The 19101-nt window shown below is 64.2% G+C and overlaps 1 protein-coding gene across 1 annotated transcript; it reads left to right on the forward strand.

Moving 5' to 3' along the window:
- The first annotated feature begins 353 nt into the window (after nt 1–353).
- On the forward strand, nt 354–18832 carry GPT2 (glutamic--pyruvic transaminase 2). Its single transcript, XM_028502097.2, has 12 exons — nt 354–498; nt 720–983; nt 6323–6412; nt 6862–6970; nt 9058–9191; nt 9687–9930; nt 11683–11762; nt 13165–13301; nt 14421–14595; nt 14945–15100; nt 15966–16078; nt 17150–18832. Exons 2-12 carry the CDS (start codon nt 741–743, stop codon nt 17238–17240), a joined length of 1572 nt encoding a protein of 523 aa, XP_028357898.1. The 5' UTR covers nt 354–498; nt 720–740; the 3' UTR covers nt 17241–18832.
- Nucleotides 18833–19101: the final 269 nt, after the last annotated feature.

A 19101-nucleotide genomic window follows, 5' to 3' on the forward strand; every position in this document is an offset into this window, starting at 1 on the left:
CTGCACCATCTCTCAGCCTGCGTCCCTGCAGGTGCGGGGGGCCAGGAGGAACGCGCCTCCAGGGAGAGGCTGCAAAGAGCTCTGAATTCGCAGAAGGCTGAGACGACGGGCCCCCGCCCGGCCCCCGCAATGCTGAGCCAGAGCCCCGCTCCCGCCTCTACCGGGACAAAGCCGGCTCAGCCCCCCGGCGGAGCCCGACTCGGGTTCCCGCCTCCGGCCCGGCCCCCGATCAGACCAGCGCGAGGCACTATGGGACTTGTAGTTCAGCCATCCCCCGCACCTGCTCTAGAAACGTACTGGAGAACTACGACACCCAGGGGCCAGCGGGCAGTCCGGGGCGGACTCAAAGGCGGTGGGTGTGCGAGCGCAAGGGAGCCCGCGGTGCTGGTGCTGGTGCTGGCTCTGCGCGCTGTGCTGCGGGTGCAGGCGCTGGAGCCGGAGAGCCGATCCCGGCGTGCGCGCTAACCCGACGCGCGGGAGGTGGCCAGGCGGCGACAGGCACGTTGCATGCAAGCATTGGGCACAGCCTCTGCCATACCCGATTATGCAGCGCTCTGGCTCCGCCGGGGCGCGGTGGAGGGTCCGACCGCGGCTCACAGCCGCGGAGCCAGGCTGGCCCCCATCGCTTCAGGAGCCCTTGGCTGGGCTCGGGGGCTGGCGGACGGGCGCCTACCTTAGACTGTGCGCGACGCATTTCTCTCTCTTTTTTTTATGCCAAGGTTTCTCAGAGCGGGTGCGCGATGCAGCGAGCGGCAGCATTGGTCCGGCGGGGCTGCTGCCCCCGGACCCCGGGTCCCTGGGGCCGTTGTCAGAGCAGCGCGGCCGCCGAGGCCCCGGCCGTGCTCAAAGTGAGGCCCGAGCGGAGCCGGCGCGAGCGCATCCTGACGCTCGAGTCCATGAACCCGCAGGTGAAGGCGGTGGAGTATGCGGTGCGGGGACCCATCGTGCTCAAGGCCGGCGAGATCGAGCTGGAGCTGCAGCGGGTGAGTGAGGGCGCCCGGGCCGCGGGGCTGGGGGGCACCAATGGGGGGGACGCCGCTGGGGTCCGCGCGCCGGACTTCCTCCCAGCCCGCGCGGCCCCTGCAGTCGGCCGGGCTTGAGTTGAACAACACAATGCCTCCCCCCACCCCCCTTCGCCCACCAGCGCTCGGCGCAGAGTAAGACCCTCCGTTGCGATTCACTTGTTGGGCGGCGGCAGTGCCTGGCCCTGCATGTGCGGCGGGCTGTGCGTGTTAGGTGGCCGTCTTCCCCGCTCGGGGACCCCGTGTCCTGGGGGGACGCGGGTGGGGGGAGGGCAGAGAGACAGCCAGGAGCAGTGAAGAGATCAGCAGAATTTCAGGCCGTGAATAAGTCCTTTGAAGAAAGTAACATGGAGGGGCGGGGGCTGGGGGGCCGGTCGTTGTGGGAAGGGTGATCACAAAGGAGGAGGGGAGGGCTTGTGCCCCAAACTTTTTCCCTCCGTGTCCAAGACCTTTTGGGTCATTCTGCCAGTAGTGAGTCCCCAGTGAGGACAGGGCTGGGAGGGCCCTGCCTAGTTCCTTATTTTCGGCTCCCTCTGGAACCTTGGTCCGCGGCCACACTCTGTTCTCTGTCTGAGCACACAGCTGCCCCTCTGTGAGTGGTCGGGAAGACGGAGACTTGGGCCCTTTGGACCGTGGTGGGGACTTCCTTGGCCTTGGTGGCCAGCTGGCTGGGGTCTTGGCTTGAGTTCATAGCTGTGTGTAAAGGGACCGCACACCCAGGAGTGATTTCTGCCTCCGAGCAGCCAGGGTGGCTGGTGTGGGGGTCACAGGGGTTCCGGTGGGACTTCTAACCTGGGTGGACTTCTGCAGGTGACGTCAGGAGGGGACTGTCAGGAGAGAAGCAACACCTGGGATTGGTAGGCGCTGATGAAAGTCTAAGATAGCGGAATAATCTTGCTTAAGATAGATCTGACTCAGAAATGGGGGTGGGGGAGGGCCCTTGATCTTGCTCTCGGAGGTGCCAGAACTGGACATCCCGGGGAGTGGGTCACTGAGTGTCCCAGAATGCGTGGCAGGAAGCCGTGATGGGGACATGACACCTGGTCCCTCTTCCTGCGGGGACTTTGAGAGTTTGATGAGCTTGTGGACTGCTGACATCTCCTTAGAACACCCTGTTCTGCTGACCCGACAGGCTGAGCTGGACAGGTCAGGGTCCGTGTCTCCCTCTGACTCCTTGCAGGGCTAAGTTTAAAGCTTGGCACCCGAGGCTGGCTCCGTTTCTCTCCTTCCCTGGCCAGGAGGGGGCCGGGCAGGGAGCACAGGCAGGCAGACTCCCTGTTAAGACAAGGCTGGGGTGATTTCTCCGGTGCCAGAGCTGGCTGGGGTTCAGGGGTTCTCTCTACGTTTTGCTAAACAGCAACGTGGGTGTGTGCTCCGTGCAGCCTGAGGCTGGTTAGGACAGGAGCAGACGCTGCCTTTGCCTTTAAGGAGCAGACAGCTCTCCCCCCCCCCCCCCCGAGTCCTTTAAGGATCGGTGGGCTGTTTAATTTTTATTCTTTATTTAAACATTTTTAAATTATTTTGGAGAGAAGGGAAAGGAGGGAGGGAGGGAGAGAAATACGGATTGGCTGCCTCCCCTGTGCACCCCAGCTGGGGACCGGACCCACAACCCCGGCATGTGCCCTGACCAGGAATCAAACCAGGGACCTGTGCTGGGCTCAGGACTTCAAGGTGCCAAGTCTGGGTGTGAAGGTGTGAAATCCAGGAAGGATTTCTAGCAGGGCACAGCCCGGCGGTTGCAGGTAAACAAGGTTTTTGATTACTGGAGCTGGAAACACCCTCTGGTTTCTGGGACAGAGGCCCCACACCCCACGTCCTGCCGCCGAGTGAGTTGAGGCGGTCTTTCTGTGCGCGTGCCTGCCTCGTCCGGGGCTCTCCCTCGGGCTCGTCCCTTCTCCTTCGCTCCTTCCCCCTGGTGTGGGGTCCCTGCTGCCTGGCGGTAGGCGCTGGGGAGCCAGGCCTGGCCAGGCCAGCACAGCCCCCCGCCCTACCCTAGACCCTCCCATTCAGGAGACCGTCGCCCCACTGGGCTGGCCCCGCAGGTGCCCTTCTGAGGAGCGGTGGGACTCTCCCCGTCCTTTTTCCCCTTTGTCTCAGCCCGGCTTTGGTTTTCCTGTCCGTGTGAGGAACTGTAGCGACCGAAACTGAACTGCTGCTGTACGGGGTTCGATTTGGTTCTAGACGGATGGGCAAGTGTCGCAGGGAACAGGGTGGCGGCGTGACCCTCAGGTCCGTCCTCATCTACGAAAGGAGAGCGGGGGCCCGGGGAACCGGAGACGGTCCCTGGTGGCACCAAGGCCTTTATACCGCCCGGAGCCGCCAGGTGCTCTGCAAACACGGGGGCTGACTGGCTGGACACGTGGCTGTGGGTGGCGTGCCCGGCCAGTCCTGTCCTTCTGGCTCCCGTGATAGGGGTGGAGAAGGCTCAGGCGGGCTGCCCAAGGGATGGCGGCCAGGTGGGCGTGAAAGGGGCCGTCCTGTCCAGTGGTCTGCGGCTCAGGAGGGCAGTTCTGCGGGGAGGAGCCCCTCGGACGTTCAGACCCCCTTGCTCCCTGGGAAGGGAGCTGCGGCTCAGAGTTTGAAAAGACCTGCCAGCCCGCCCACGTCTTCCCTCGCTTTCCCCGGGGAGGGGAGGAGGTTGGCCCAGCGGAACAGCTTTGCTTCTCATTGTTAAGAACGAGCAGTTGAGGCAGAACATCTCTAGCTGGAGGGACAGGCTGATCCCTGCAGCCGGCATCGCCTGTGTCACCCTCCCTGGCCACGGAGGTGCCTGCTGCAGGCAAAGAACGGAGACCGGAAGCCCAGGGTGGGCCGGGCACAGGAGGCGAAATCTCACTGGCCATTTTCCGCAGAGTTCAGGTGCGACTGTACAGTCAAGACCTTCGTGGTGTCGCCGGGCCTGTGGGGAGGGCCGTGACTGCTCTCCTGTCCGTTTCTCCACGGAGGGCCGCTGGCCCCAGAGCCTGCAGCCTCCTCCCTGACCCCTGCTCGAGCGCAGCGGTGGGAAGGGGGCCCCGCTGGGCAGGAATGCGTCTCAGTGCCCCACGGGGAGGCAGCCCCGGGCAGGCTGCGTGCAGGCAGATCGGACGGGTGGGCTGCAGGATGCGGGCAGGGGTCAAGGGCACCACATGTTGCCCAGGCGGGCCCCAGGGGGGGGAGGCCGAGGCCTGGGTGAGCCCATGAGGGCAGGAGCCTGCCCAGTACTGGCTCCTCTGCATGGGGGCCTTTGGTGGGGCCAGTCATTGAAGAGCCCTCCAGCTTGCCTGTCGTGGCACCGACACCCAAGCAAGGCACGTTCAGGGCTCCCTGCGGGCCGGCCCCGAACTGGCCGAGCGGCACTGTGTACGGCTCGGGGCAGGAACCTCCGTGCCCCGAGCCAGGCATTGTCCTCTCCCAGCGGTGGGCTGGCGGGGGGCCCGCGGCTCTGTGCTGGTCCCTGGCCCTCGCCGGGACAGACGCGCTCCCTGCTCAGGAAGGACTGGACCCCGGCAATCAGTGCACCCAGCTGCCGGCCTGGGAGCTGGTGCGGCCGTGAGGACGGAGGGTGGAGGGTCTGTGCCAGGAGCCCACGCCAGGGCCAAGGGGCGTGTCGGGCCCGCCCCTTCGCACAGCGGCCCCAGTCAGGCCCTAGTCCCCAGCCTTCTTGGCTCCTGCCCGCGGGATGGACTCTGAGCCACACACTCTGCAGCCGTCTCCAGGGGTCCTGCTCTCACCCGTGGCCTGGTCCCAGCAGTGGGCAGCACAGCCCCGGCCTTGGCCTTCAGGACGCTCTGGCTGCTCCTCCCTGCCCCCTGGGGACATCTTTGCAAAGTGGCCGGCCCTGAAGAACTCAGCAGAAGGGCACGAGGGGATGAAAAGCCTCATTCCTACGCAGAAACATAGCGTTTGGAGACTCACCAGGCCCCGTTTATGAAGGTCCAGGGCCATTTCTGGGGTGCCCTCCTCAGCACGTCCCCCCCCCCCCTCCGCCAGGCCTCCTCCAGAAGCAGCTGGGGAATTTCTACGAGGGAGGGGCTTAGGGCGGACACCGGATCAGGAACACCCGATTGGCTGCTGCTTGTATCCCTTAAGCCCCCTGGTTTATACTTGAGGTGTATGTTACTGATTTGAAAAGGAAGAGTTTTCTAAGGTTGCCTTTACTCCCACGTTGTGAGAAACGGAGAAAAAGGCTAGTGCCAAAATGACAGACTTCCATCGTTAAACTTCGTACTTACGGTGCCTCTGGGGAAAGGGCAGCGGAGAGGGGAAGGTGGCCCTCCTTCCCCACGCCCCCCCGCCCCACGCCCCTTGGCACTGCCACCGCCTGGCCGCACCGCCTCCTCCCTCCACCCTGACCCTCGAGGCCCCGCCCCCACGCAGCTCTGCAACCCGCTGGTGTCGGAGCCCTGCCAGGCGATGTTCGGGCTGTTTCATGCCAGCTGCGCCGGAGGCCCTTGAACCTGCTGATTCTAACTCTCCCAGTGGCCCCTCCTGGACCCACCCAGGGGCAGGGTAGCACGCCCATGTGTCTGGGTCCCAAAGCCCCCCATCCGGGCCCAGGTGTCCTTGTCACCTACCAGCGATGTCGTCCCTGGGGGCTCTCTGGGGTCTCTGCGCTCAGGCGGTGGCCTCGGTTTTGCTCCTCAGCCAGTCTTTTCTTCCTTGATGCTAAAAAGAGGGGAAAAAAACCCAACAATGAAAATCCGCCCACGTTTTCCATTCTGCAAAGCCGAGGCTGAACGGGCGGGAGGGGCCCCGCGAGTCCCTGCCGATGGGTATTTTCTGGGAGAGGGTGTCCGCAGTGCCTGGCCATTTACCCAGGCGGGAGCGGGGGCTGGGGGGTCCTCTCCCGCTGACCTTGGCCTCCCTCTGCTGCATGTGCCCCAGGACCCTCGGTTCAGCGTTGCTCCGAGGCCGCCCTGGGCTGTGGGCCTGCGGCGGCCGCTGGTGCTCCGGCCGCCCAGGAGAGTTCTCCCAGCCTTTTCGGAAAGTGGGAGACGGCGGCCTGGCGGTCAGGGAGGCTGCTCTCGGGGTCCGGCTTCCAGCCCAGTGCTCATATTTATCCTTTATGTGGCCTCGGGCGAGTCTCTATACCCTTGGCAGCTTCGGTTTCCTCATCTGTAAAACGGGGTTAACACTAATTCTTCCCCACAGGGAGGCCGTGGAGAAGGTTAAGTGGGACCAGGCCTGGCACCGCGCCCCACACCTGGCGAGGCTCAGAATAGGGCTGCTTACTAATATCCCGTGGGAACCTCTCGTGGCCTCCGGAATCCATGGTCCGAGTGTCTGAAGTAACCACCTGTCATCTTCTCTCTGCTCAGGGTATCAAAAAACCGTTCACTGAGGTCATCCGCGCCAACATCGGGGACGCCCAGGCCATGGGCCAGCAGCCGATCACCTTCCTCCGGCAGGTGCGCTGGCCCCTGGAAGGCAGCAGGCACCAGTGCCCCACAGGGAGGTGCCTCTGCAGCGGCAGCCCCTGCAGACCCCACGTCCCAGGTTCACTCCCTCGGCCGCCTGACCCTGGCCCCTGCCTGGGAGTCCCCTGCTCTTGTGGGCGCGGGTGTGTGAGCCTCAGGCCTGTGTGGCAGAGTCGGGCTGGGGGCCTGGCAGCAGCCCCTTCTGTCCCCGGCTCCTCTTGGGACATCCTAACCCAAAGCCCAGGTCACCCTGCCCCCACCTCTCCCATCTCCCCTTCTGGGGCAGGGAGCCCAGGACCCTCCTCCTCACCCACCCCCAGCGCCCCCAGGCCTCAGGGTTGCCACCTCCACACCTCGCCCTGCCCAGGGTTCCTCGCGCCCCTCCCGGCCCCCCAGGGCGGAGGGTGCCGGGAGCCCAGCCCGCACCTCTGCACCCCCAGGTGATGGCGCTCTGCACCTACCCAAACCTGCTGGACAGCCCCAGCTTCCCGGAAGACGCTAAGAGGCGAGCCCGACGGATCCTCCAGGCCTGTGGCGGCAACAGCCTGGGTGAGGCCCCGACCTGCCGGGCCCCGGAGGGCAGGAACCAGCCAGTGCGTCGTCCGGGCCTTGGCCGCCCGAGCGGTAGCGGCGTGCGTGTGCGGGCGTGTGCGGGTGCCGGCGTGCAGAGTGACGCAGAACAGCGTTCCTCTCCTGGGGGCGGAGCCGCTGCGGGAAACGCGTCTTCTGGAGGCTGGGGACACAGTAGGCGTAGCTCCCGGCTCGGCCGGAAGGGGTTTTGCCCCTGAGAGCCGGCTGGGGCCCAGCCCCATGTCCGCAGCACGGTTGACCAGCCACCAGCCTCAGGACCGTGGCTCTGTGCAGCGTTCTCTTGTCTTCGCTCTGCGGGTCCTACTTATCCCCCCGCGTGGCCTGGCCGTCCGTTTTTGGAGGGGAGGGTAGCGCTGCCACATGCCTCTGACCCCCTTTGGGGGGGCTTCCGTGGTTCCGACCCTGCCGCCCACGCCTCACTGCACTGTGTCCCCGCGGCCCAGCCTGCGCCCCCTCTGCGGGGAGCCCAGCCCTGCGCAGCGCCTGCCTCCTCCCCGGAGCTGGCTCGGCCCCTGCAGATGTGAGAATGGCCTTCCCTCCCCGCCGCATGCCGAGACGGGCTTCCAGCCCGTGGACCGCGGCTCTTTGTTCTCGTTTCCCAGCTGCCTGCTTTCCTGTTTATTTTCACCCCATCCCTCCGCCTGGCGCTCCACAAGGCACCCGGCGTCCCCCGCCCAGTGGAGAGCAGTTGCCCTGAGAGTTTTTTTTGGGCCCATGCCTGCGTGTTCAGGAAGGTGGGACAGGGTTTCTTGCGGCGTGCTCTGCGGGAGAAAAGCCACCCTTGGCCTCTCTGTCACCATCCTGCTTGTCCCCTCCCCCTTTTGCTCTGTCCCTCAGTCAGGAGCCCTGGGCTTACCTTCCTGGCTGTGGCCGCCGCCTGACAGCCCTGTGACCGGAGCCCTGTCCCTCTCGGGTGTGGGCGGCCCTCAGGGGAGGAGGCGCCCCTGCTGAGATGCACGCACGGGAGCAGCAGGCGGCGGGGGGAGGTGGCCGGGCTGCGTCTGTGTGAAAGGAAGGCCCTGGGGAGTGAGAGGCCGGTTGGGGATGGGCCCCGTCTTTACGACAGACTCCCCAACAGAGACTGGAGGCTTCGGGGGATCCCTGTGATTTGTTCAGTAACAGGATGGCAACGGCTGGAGGGCCTGGCCTGCAGGCAGGGGCCGGAGTTCAGGGGGGCAGTGAACCCGGGGCAGGGAAGCGGCTCCATGAGGCCGCCTTGCCGCCAGCACCCCACCCCGAGCGGGCACCTCCGCTCTGACCCCCAGCGTCGGAAACTGGCCCTGCCTGCGCTTGCATTTTGCATATAAGTAGTGGTCCAGATTCCAATCCTAAATGCACAGTGTTAACACGGGGGACGGTAGGGGGTTGTGCCCGGCAGCCCCGGGGACCGTGCTTGGTTTTGCTCAGGGCTGGGCTGCGGACTCCTGGGGTGGGTGGGCAGGTGCCATTCCGGGTCGACCCGTTCTCCAGGTCGGGGACCACATGGAGGCACCGGGGGGGGGGGTAAAACACAGCAGCCCCAGCTGTCACGACTTGTCAAAGAACCCACAGAAACCCCAGCAGGGCAGGTGCCCTGGGGGTGGAGCCAAAGCCTAGACTGTGCTCGACCTAGTCCGTGACTGGTGAATATAGGGTGGAAAGTGAGCGGACGAGTGGATGGCTGGGTGGGTGGGTAAGTGGGTGGGTGAACAGATGGGTGGGTGGGTGAGTGAACAGTTGGGTGGGTGGGTGAACAGATGGGTGGGCGGTGGGTGAGTGAACAGTTGGGTGGGTGGGTGAACAGATGGGTGGGCGGTGGGTGAGTGAACAGTTGGGTGGGTGGGTGAACAGATGGGTGGGTGGGTGGGTGGATGGATAAGTGGGTGAGAGGACGGGTGGATGAAGAAGCCCAGGTGGGTGGTCGAGCGGTTTGCCACAATTCCAGAGCTTAGAGTAGGAGGAGTTGGGTCCCACTGAGATGCGCCCCCCCCCCACCATTAATCCCATGCATGATCCCAGTGACACCCCGCCTCTGGTCACTGCCGTGTGTGTGTGTGGCCCTGCAGGGTCCTACAGCGCCAGCCAGGGCGTGAACTGCATCCGTGAGGACGTGGCGGCCTACATCACCCGGAGAGACGGCGGCATCCCCGCAGACCCCGACAACATCTACCTGACCACGGGAGCCAGCGACGGCATCACGGTAGGTGCCTGGGCGGCTCGCTGTCATCCACTGCTCACCCGCACGGGGACAGCATTGCACGTTAGGACCAGGCCTGGCAGCCTGCTGGCGGGGGGACAGGCCCGGGAGGCGGGGGTGCCCCTAAGCCCCTGCTACCCTCCTTCTCCTGCCCTTGCGTTGTTCCATCTTCGTGAGCCTGGATGCGTCTGCAGCCTCGGCTTCCCGCAGGGCGCACGCTGCGGGTCCAGCCAGAGAGGTGCACGGGACCCTTGGGGGCGCCTGCCCAGCCCGTGGTTTTTGGGCGACCCTGGCGTCTCTCCCCCTCAGCACGGCCATCCGTGGGCCGCCTCGGCCAGGCACCGTGCTGGGAACTTGAAAGCATTTTAATTAGCTTGTTCCTCACCGCAGGCCTTTTACAGACGAGGACAGGCATCCCAGGGCGCTGTGGGCAGCAGGGGGAGCTGGGGAGAGGCAGGGGCGTGGCCTCTGTGAGCCGGGACTTCTTCTCCGTTGCAGACGATCCTGAAGATCCTGGTTTCCGGAGGCGGCAAATCCCGGACAGGCGTGATGATCCCCATCCCGCAGTACCCCCTCTACTCGGCGGTCATCTCGGAGCTCGACGCCGTCCAGGTGAACTACTACCTGGACGAGGAGAACTGCTGGGCCCTGAACGTGGAGGAGCTCCGGCGGGCCTTGCGGGAGGCCAGAGGCCACTGCGACCCCAAGGTGCTGTGCATCATCAACCCCGGGAACCCCACAGGTCTGCGCTCCCCTTCCTCGCCGCTGTGGGGGGCGGGTGGGGCGGGGGCGCTGATGTACTGCCCACCTGGGCGCTAGAGAGTTAAGAAATGACTGGTGTGACGTCCTCTTGGCCCCCGGCCGCCCAGTTGCATGTCCAGATTTGCGAACATAAAACCCCTCCCGCTTGCCAGCCGCGGAGGTGAGCCAGGGCCGGAGGTGAGCCAGGGCCGGTGCCTTCCCGCTTCTGGCCTTCGCGGTCTCCCCCTGGAGGCGTCTCGTGCACAAGCGCCCCCATTCATCCTGGGCCTCCCGCTTGTTTTCCCGAACCCGGTTCCAGAACGCGGGCGTGTCCGTTTTCTGTGTGCCTCAGACGCAGCCCTGCCATGGACCTGCAGGCCTGGGAAAGGAAATGCCATATTTAAAGCAAACAAACAAAAACACCTGTCCCCAAAAGCTGAAAATCACTCCTAATTTTGCATATTTTTCTTAAAAAAAAAAAAAAAGGAAAAAGAAAAGCGCAGCCCTGCCCGTTCTGGTCTTTTTCTGGGCCGCGGGCCGCGCCGTCCGGACGCCCAGAACAAGGGCTCCTCTCTGCTTTGTCGAGAGAACTGGGTCAGGGCCAGAAGCGCGTTGGAGTCGATCGTGGAATCTGCCTGTGGGGGACGTCCACCGTGCCCCCTTCCTCCGGGATGCAGCGTGCGTTCCGGGGCAGAGGCAACGGGCAGCTGGCTGTCGCGGGTGCCTTTGCACCGGCTCCTGGGGGACGGACCGGTGAAGACCCCAGCAGGTGGCTGGCGGAGAATGACAGGGAGCCAGCCTCTCCCTCCCGGCTGTACATTAGAATCACAAAGGGTGCTTTTTGAAAAGGCCGCACCCCCAGTCTCTGGGGAGGGGGCGCAGGCAGCTGTGTCAGACTGGAGCTGGTAGAAAGCAGTCCCTGGATCCGCCCCTCCCCCAGATTCTCCGCTGTGATTGGCCGGGGCGGGCTGGAGAGCTTGTGTTTCCCACCAGCTCCCAGCGGAGGCTGCTGGGCACCCGCCCCCCCCCCCCCCCCCCCCCCCCCCCGCTGTATTAGCAAGTCTTAGGAAATTCTTCGCAGGCCAAGTTTCTGTTCAAGGGCAGAACTTCCGGGGCAGGTGTTTACATGGGTCTTCGCCGGACTGTCTGGGAGGAAATAACTGTTTCTTCTTAGACTGTTTTAGCTAAAGGGGCTGTAGGTTTTATAAAGAGTAACTTTATGAGTGGGCAGGGGCTTATTTGCTCTCTGGCGTCTGAATGAGTGAAAATTGGGCAACTCTTGGGAGAAGCCGGCTGGGAGCACCCAGGGCAGCCACCCCCACCCTCCCACCCCCCAGAATCCCAGGACTCGGGGCTGGCTTCACGGGAAGCCTGCTGGCACTTGTTCTGCTGGACAGAACTTGGTGTCTTGGTAAAGAAATTGCTTTATTGCTTAAACAGTTCAAGGTTGAAATACAAGCTGAGTCACCCAACACGCTTACGAGATGCAGCTGTGTAATTTTTTGGACATATTCTTGCATAGACAAGAATGGAGGTATTTTTATTTGTAACAAAAGGACAACATACTTGATATGCTGCTTTGCATCAGATGTATAGGTATATGCGAATAATACATGTGCACATGTATGTACTTACTGCCCACGTCAGGCACAGCCACCAGGGAACACCGCAGCCATTCTGGGTGAGGTTCTGACCTGGGGAAAGTATAAACAGAGTTACAACCTACCGTCTGGTTTTGTTGTGTTTCTTTTAGGCCAGGTGCAAAGCAGAAAGTGCATAGAAGACGTGATCCACTTTGCGTGGGAAGAGAAGCTCTTTCTCCTGGCTGATGAGGTAAGAGCCGCCGCTGCCAGCTGTCCCCGGCGTGGCCGGGGCACAAACCCAGGCCGATGGAACTTCCCGGTGTTGGAGGGGAGGCCCCACCCACGGGTGAGGCCGTGACCTCAAGCTTCCGCATTTGGTTTGGACTCAGTTACACATTTCAGAAATCTAACCCAAACCACTTCAACTTTAAAATAAAAAGAAAGGCGGGCTTACAGGTGCGGGGCTGGATCCGGGACTCGAACCACATCTCAGACCCGAGAGAGATTCTCTCGCGTTCCTCCTGGCACACACGGGCCTGCCTGCCAGGTTCCCAGCCCGGAAGGGGCGTTTCCTCCTGGCGGCTCCAGCAAGGGTGTCAGGATGGAGACTCCCACACGGCCCACGTTGCACCCTCCACTCGCTGTGGTCCGGCGGGGGTGGCCAGGGGCAGAGTGGCCAGGCTCCGCTGAGAGGAGGGGACCTCTGTGGGCAGCGAGAGTGGGGGCTGGGTAGGGGAGCACAGCGCCGCAAGGGTGGGGCCCTGCGTGCGTCCCCGCCCGCTGCGTGCGGAAAGGAGGGGCGTCTCAACGAGCCGCAGCTGCGTGGGGGAGGCCTGGTGAGCCCCGTTGGCGCGTCATCTCATGTTGGGGTGGTTTCTGGTCTGTCCCAGCGTCTAGTGCACGAGCTTTGTTTCTTTGTTTCTTTGTTCCTTAGTACCCCGTTCTCTCTCTCACACACACTCACACACACACTGCCCACCCCACTGCGGCCATGATCCATGGCACATGGGCCTCCATTTCCGAAGGAGAGGGGAGGCGGCAGAATGAGCGGAGGTATTTCCTTGTGCCGGGGCCGACCAACCTCCCCGCTGGGTCTGGGGGGAGGGGGCGGGGCGGGGAGGGGGGTGGACCCTGCCTGGCCAGTTGGAGGTGGATCCACCTGGGCCTCCCATGCCCTCCCACCACCGACCCACGGTGCCTGAGCGCCTCGGTTTCCCTGGCTTCCGGAGGGGCGTGGCAGGTCCACCCCCACAGCAGTGGGTGGACAGGAGAGGAGAAAACAGGCGTGGGAGCTGCTCACCGTCACGGTCTAGTGGGGGGCAGATGGAGAAAGTGGACAGAGAAACAGAACAGGTCCGGCCTGGGCAGGGGCTGAGGAGGGAGTGTGGTCACTCTTCATCAGGGAGGGCAGGGCAGGACGGGGACCACTCTCAGCACCAGTGTCATCGCGTCACGCTGCAGGGGGAGCCCCTGCTCGGGCAGGCAGGCGTCATCCGCATTGTCATGGGTCACGGGTCACGGGAGGTAGAAAGGCGGTCAGAGGACTGTGGGGCGGGGGGAGACGTGGCTGCGCGTCCAGCCCGGGCACCTCCTGGTGCCGCGGGAAGCAGCGCGGAGCCCTGAGCCCCGCCCCATCCCGCCCCGCCCCGCAGGTGTACCAGGACAACGTGCACTCGCCGGACTGCAGCTTCCACTCCTTCAAGAAGGTGCTCTCCGAGATGGGGCCCGAGTACTCGGGCAACGTGGAGCTCGCCTCCTTCCACTCCACCTCCAAGGGCTACATGGGCGAGTACGTGGGCCCCGGCGCTCCTGCCACCTCCATTCCCCGCCCGTCCGCACCGGGTTAGGTGGGAAGGCCCCTCTTCCAGCTGCGCGCGGGAAACCTGTCCGAGACGCCAGCCCCTGTCTGCTCGCCTCGCCACGTTCGGCCCGGGGTTAGAGGGGAACCAGGCTTTGCTGGCGAAGCTGAGGGCATCTGATGGGGGGCATGGTCCCACCCGGAGCTCCGCGGGGGAGGGCAGGGGGCGTGGCTGCAGCGAGCAGTGGTAGGTGAGAGCTCGCTCCATCAGGCGTCATCTGGGGAAGGAGACAGGGCCCCGGGAAGGACCACGGACGGAGCTGATTCGGTTCTGAAGGGTTTTTTTTAAAACTCATAGATTTCGGATTATTTGCACATGAGTTGACGCTGCATCAGTCTGGGCCCTTTTAGCCATGCGTCGCAGAAACTCAGCTGGAACTGGCCCCACCAAAAGGCTTTTTTCGTTTTTCACCCACGTTAGCAAAGAGTCCAGGAGTGAGGTTGAGCCCGGGGTTTAACGAAGGCCGCGGGCTCCTGGGGCCGCCGCCTTCCTTCGCCTGTGGGCTCTGTCAGCGCTGCTCCCCTCGGGCCGGCTCTGCTTCCTGGCAGCAGACCGGTCCAGCACGAGTCCCAGGCCACGCCCCCAAATGACTCTCGTGCCCCTGGTGCAGGGACGCGGGGCCTGAGTCTGTGCCACTTTGGAGCGGGGGCTGGTGTGCTAGTTGGGGTTCGGGCTCAGCTGCTACGACAAAGAGGCCCCCAAACGCAGGGGCTCGGACAAGAGGAAAGAGTGTCTGGGACACAGCAGTCCCAGGTATGGGGGTGTCCGGGGCAGGCTGTGCCCCACAAGGTCATGGAAGGGCAGGCTGGGGGGCATGCATCTCTGGCTAGGAGGCTGCCACCCCAGTGTCTGCTCGTCTCGGGAAGGCAGGGAAGGAAGGAGACGAGAGAGCGTGCTTCCTCCTTCTTGGGGGAGGTCCTGTAGAGTCTGCACAGAGCCCCGGCCAGAGCTCAGCCACAGCTGGCCGCCCAGTGCCAGGGGCAGGGAGGGCTACAGAAGCTTCTGGTGGGTGGGGCTGCGCTCAGCTGAGGTCGTCTCCCCCCCCCCAGGTGTGGCTACAGGGGAGGCTACATGGAGGTGATTAACCTGCACCCCGAGATCAAAGGCCAGCTGGTGAAGCTGCTGTCGGTGCGCCTGTGCCCGCCCGTGTCCGGGCAGGCCGCCATGGACATCGTCGTGAACCCCCCGGTGCCTGGGGAGGAGTCCTTCGAGCAGTTCACCAGGGTGAGCCCCGTGCCCCTCGGCCCAGCCGCATCGCGGCCCAGCCCGGTTCCCCAACGCCAGCCGCTCTCCAGGTTCCTCTGGGCAGGAGCTCCCCCCGGAGGTGGGGTCTGAGGGTGCAGCTGGTGCCTGCATGAGGATGTGCGGACCCTCCTCTTCTCGCCCATGGGCCTGCGCCCGAGCACCAGGGGAGTGGTCCAGGAGGGCCGGCGGTCCCGCCCTCCTCCCTGGCTGGCGTGCTCACGCACACGCCTGCTCGCCTTCCCTGTCAGTGCCGTTCGGTCGTTGGAGAGAACAGTCCCTTCCGCGATGTCGGGAGAGGCTAACGCCTGTGCTCTCTCTGTCCCCTCAGGAGAAAGAGTCCGTCCTGAGCAACCTGGCCAAGAAAGCCAAGCTGACAGAAGACCTGTTCAACCAAGTCCCCGGGATCCACTGCAACCCCCTGCAGGGGGCCCTGTACGCCTTCCCTCGGATCTTCATCCCCCCCAAGGCTGTGGAGGCAGCTCAGGTCGGGGCGCCGGGCAGAGTCACTGGGGGCGGCTTCTTGCCCTGGGGCTCTGAACTTGGGGGACCCTCGGCCAGATGGTGCTTACTGTGTCAAGGTGGCAGCCCCCAGGCCCAGCCCTGCATGCTGCGCTGTGGGCCCCGGGCGAGGGGTGTTGACTGGGGCCCTCTTGGGGCTGGGGCCCTCCGGGTGGGCGCGCAGGCAGGACTCGATGCCTCTGACGTGGAGTGCAGGCCGGGGCAGCCTCGAGAGCCCCTCCAGTGCCCTCTGCCCGGGCGCCGCGGCCTGGAACCTCATGTCTCGAACTCGTTCAGATTTTGACTCGGGTTCAGGAAGTGGGTGCAAGTCCGAGGGTCTGTGTTTCTAGCCACTTCCCAGGCGATGTGTTCTGCAGACCCTGTGTCAAAGATCAAGTGTTTCCGAGGGTTGTCCTCAGCCCCCCGTTAAACATTCAGAGCTTGTCCGCCTCCTCCAGATTTACTAAACCAGGATCCCGTGTCAGGGCCTGGGAACCCATGTAGCAGGTGCCCCGGGTTGTGCAAGCCCGGGGGTGAGAAGCACCTTCCACAGTGTCACCAGCAGCTGGCTCCCTACAGCCCCCGGGTGTAGTAGACCCAGGGCCCCTGCCACCAGGGACGTGGCCCCGTGGGTAGGAGGCCCCATCACGTCGAGCTGCCCAGCCTTTGGCCGCGCCATCCTTCCTGCCACACCAGCCGCAGCAGCGCCGGCCTCCGGCACTGCCCCTCGTAGGAGGGGGTGGGGACAGCCTCGACGTGGGTCGGAGCCTCTGCTTCCGCTGTGCTCGCTGGGGCTCTCAGGGCCCGTGGTGCGCCTCGAGGGAACCCTGAGCCCCGCCCTGTCCCCGCAGGCCCGTGACATGGCCCCCGACATGTTCTACTGCATGAAGCTCCTGGAGGAGACGGGCATCTGCGTGGTGCCCGGCAGCGGCTTCGGGCAGCGGGAAGGCACCTACCACTTCAGGTACCGCCTCCGGGCGCTGGGGGCCCGTCCCGAGCACCATCTGGCTTCGGGGATGGAGACAGGAGCACCCCGGCCTCCCCTGGGCAATCCATCCCTGGCACCCCGTTCTGGCCCGCAGAGCCAAGCTGGGACCCCGTGCCCGGGTCGTCTCCGGGGCCACCTGGCCCCCTCCGCTGCCTCCCTCCATCACATCCCGTGTGGAACGGTCCCGGTGGTGTTTTCTTTACTTCCCTGCCCCTTCTCACCCCCACGACCGCGCGTCCAGCATCCCGGGGCACCTCAGCGCAACCTGCTTGCTGAGGTCCTGCTTCTGAAACACAGAGGGACCCGCTGCCCCTGTGCGATGTGGACCCTGGGGCTGAGCGAGCTGGGGCCGCGCCCCCGGGGCTCCCCACACAGCCAGATCTGTTCAGGACAGCGCCTCCCCTGGTGTCCCCTGCACAGACAGTAAAAAAAAAAAAAAGCATTGTGAGCTTAGCATCTGGAGGCCAGTCTCCACGCTGTCCAGGCGTCCAGGCCACGGGCGGCATGTCCCCGTGGACAGACTGGTCATTCCGCCCTCCTTGTAGGTTCCCCTGGGAGGTTCAGGGGTCATCCCGAAAGCCACCTTTAGGGCTGGGCGGCACACTGACAGTGCTGGAGGGCTGACTTTGTTACCATGGCAACTGCGGGCTTCCTCAGGTGGGAGAGCTATGCGTGGAGGCTCTCGCTGTGGGGATTTGCAGGCCTGTCTGGCAGGAGTGACATCTGTGTGTAGGCAGTACATGCTCCGGAGTCGTTCAGGACCCCGGTCCGTGCTGGGCGGGGCCTCTGCGGTAACGGCCCAGGGTTCTGGGCTCCTGTGCGGCCACTGGCTCCTCGCTCTTGTTCCCATGTGTTACTCGGGTCCCCAGTGTGTGCACGGGGGAGACGACAGTGCCCTGTGGGGCTGGATCCATGGCCCCGTGGTGGCCCTCACCACCCTTGTCCTGTCCCCATGGCCGCAGCGGTGGGGGCTGGGGGCTGGGCTTGGGCTCCCCTTGGCCGGAGCGACTCGAGCGCGCAGGCTGACGCCGCTCTCCCTCCCGGCAGAATGACCATCCTGCCGCCCGTGGAGAAGCTGAAGATGGTGCTGCAGAAGGTGCGGGACTTCCACGTGCAGTTCCTGGAGACGTACTCGTGAGGGCGCTTGGCCTTCCCGACGCCCCACGCTCCACTCGCCTCCCCGGCGACGCTGCCTCAGGCCTCCCGGGCACCACGGTCGCCTTCATCGCCACGTGGCCCCAGGGGACCTTTCCTTGTGCCTTGCTGTCGGGAGCAGCTCTCCTCCAAGCCAATGTGAATTGCGGATAACTCAGAAGCCCGTTTCTTTTTTTCTTTTTGATGCAACCAAAGTAGAGGGAACTCGGCCGGCCAGTGTCCTCTGCCTCTGGTGGTGCTGCTTGTGGAAGGTTCGCGTGGGGTTTGCAACCGCCAGGCTGTGCTGGCTGAGACGCTGCAGCGCTGGAGGAACAGGATGTTGGGAAGCGTGTGGCTTAGCCCTGGAGAGGACCGGAGACCCCGCGTCCCCGCTGGGACCTGGGAAGTGAGCCCCTCTGCGGCTCGGGAGCCCAGCCCTCACGGCAGGCGGGCCTGGAGCCCTCTGCAGGCCCCAAGGGCCCCTCCACCCACCCGGGGCAGCAGCCCACGTTTCAGTCCAGAACGGCGAGGGCAGCAGCACTCGGGGCGCGAGGGACACTGGGCTGGGTGGTGGTGGGCACCGGGGGCCACGGCCAGTGTTTTTTTTGTGTGTCTTGCCCGGGACCCACGGGTGTGAGCCAGGCTCCGAGCTGAACCAGGCAGCGAGGACCCCGAGCAGACACGAGGGCTTTGGGGGCGAAGGGCCCTCTGAGTGAGCTGAGGCTAGGGCAGTGGGTGCGGCCCAGCGGCCGCGGAGGGATTCTGCCCCGGGGGCTGGGGGATCGGCCCCGCTTTTACCCAGCATCTGTTCCCTCTCGGGGCTTGAGGGCGCCTTTGCACACAGCGCCCCCTGCTGGCGATAGCAGGAACAACGAAACACTGACACCATCCTTATGAGTGAGGCGTCCCCAAGGACTTGACAGTCACCCCCTGACCCCATTGTGTCTGTTGAGTCGTTTCACACTACATCTGGCCCGCCTCCTAGCCATTAATCGGCGCAAGTGCCTGGTAGCTCGGCCGCCGTGGAGAGGACCTGCGGCCAGTTTGAAGTGCACACGAGTGTTTTCTCCACGCCTGCTGCTGGGCCCTCCCAGGCCACAGACGGGGGTCCTGCAGCGTCTGCCCCCTCTCCAGGCCGCGGGGCGCCCTCCCCCGAGCTTGCAGCAGCCGGGGCTGAGCAAACCAGGCCCGGGGTCCACCCACACTCCCAAGGAGTGGGTGCCCCTCCCCCACCAGCCTAGGGAACCCAGGGCTGGCTCCAAGTCTGGGGACCCAGCGAGTAACTGTCACCGCCTGCCGGTATCCCAGTCCCCATGAGCAAGGCCGCCACCCTCCCGAGGGACAAAGGGAATAAATATGTGGGAACTTGTCCGTCCTTAAAGAAAACTGACACATTGCACTTGGGCTTGCTGACCGATGGTCCGAACGGTGAGCTGTCTGGTGGAGGAGCCGGAGAGCAGGGGCTAGTCTATTTTTTGTATCTTTTGTAACAATCGGTTTTCTCACGGGGCGGGGAGGGCGGGCGAGTATTTGTAGTCTTAACAAGTAGACTTTTTTTATATATAAATCTCTTGAGATTATAAGTAACCCCTAAAATCTTTGCAACGTTTACATGATTTTTAAAAAGACGCCGTGTACACTGGGTTTGCTTTTCAAATAACAAAAACTTGATGAGGACCGCTGGTTTAGGGAGCTAACCTCAGGAGGGGGTGCTGGTCACGACAGATTTCGCTTCTTACAGATCCTGTTCTGGTGCCTTGCTGGGGCGCCGCCACGGTGCAGCCATGTGTCATTGGGGTTGCCCTGTGAATCCAATCCATGCTCGTAGAGGTGGCTGCCCGGGGCGGGGTCTGTCCCCTCACCAC

This window comes from Phyllostomus discolor, chromosome 12 (genome assembly GCF_004126475.2).
Source record: "Phyllostomus discolor isolate MPI-MPIP mPhyDis1 chromosome 12, mPhyDis1.pri.v3, whole genome shotgun sequence".
Taxonomy (NCBI): domain Eukaryota; kingdom Metazoa; phylum Chordata; class Mammalia; order Chiroptera; family Phyllostomidae; genus Phyllostomus; species Phyllostomus discolor.

Excerpts from the sequence above, each read along its gene's own strand:
- GPT2 (XM_028502097.2), top strand. The coding sequence starts at position 741 with ATGCAGCGAGCGGCAGCATTGGTCCGGCGGGGCTGCTGCCCCCGGACC. Across the intron at positions 6,413-6,861 it reads CGATCACCTTCCTCCGGCAG|GTGATGGCGCTCTGCACCTA; the intron begins GTGCGCTGGCCC and ends CTGCACCCCCAG. Across the intron at positions 15,101-15,965 it reads AGGCTGTGGAGGCAGCTCAG|GCCCGTGACATGGCCCCCGA; the intron begins GTCGGGGCGCCG and ends CTGTCCCCGCAG.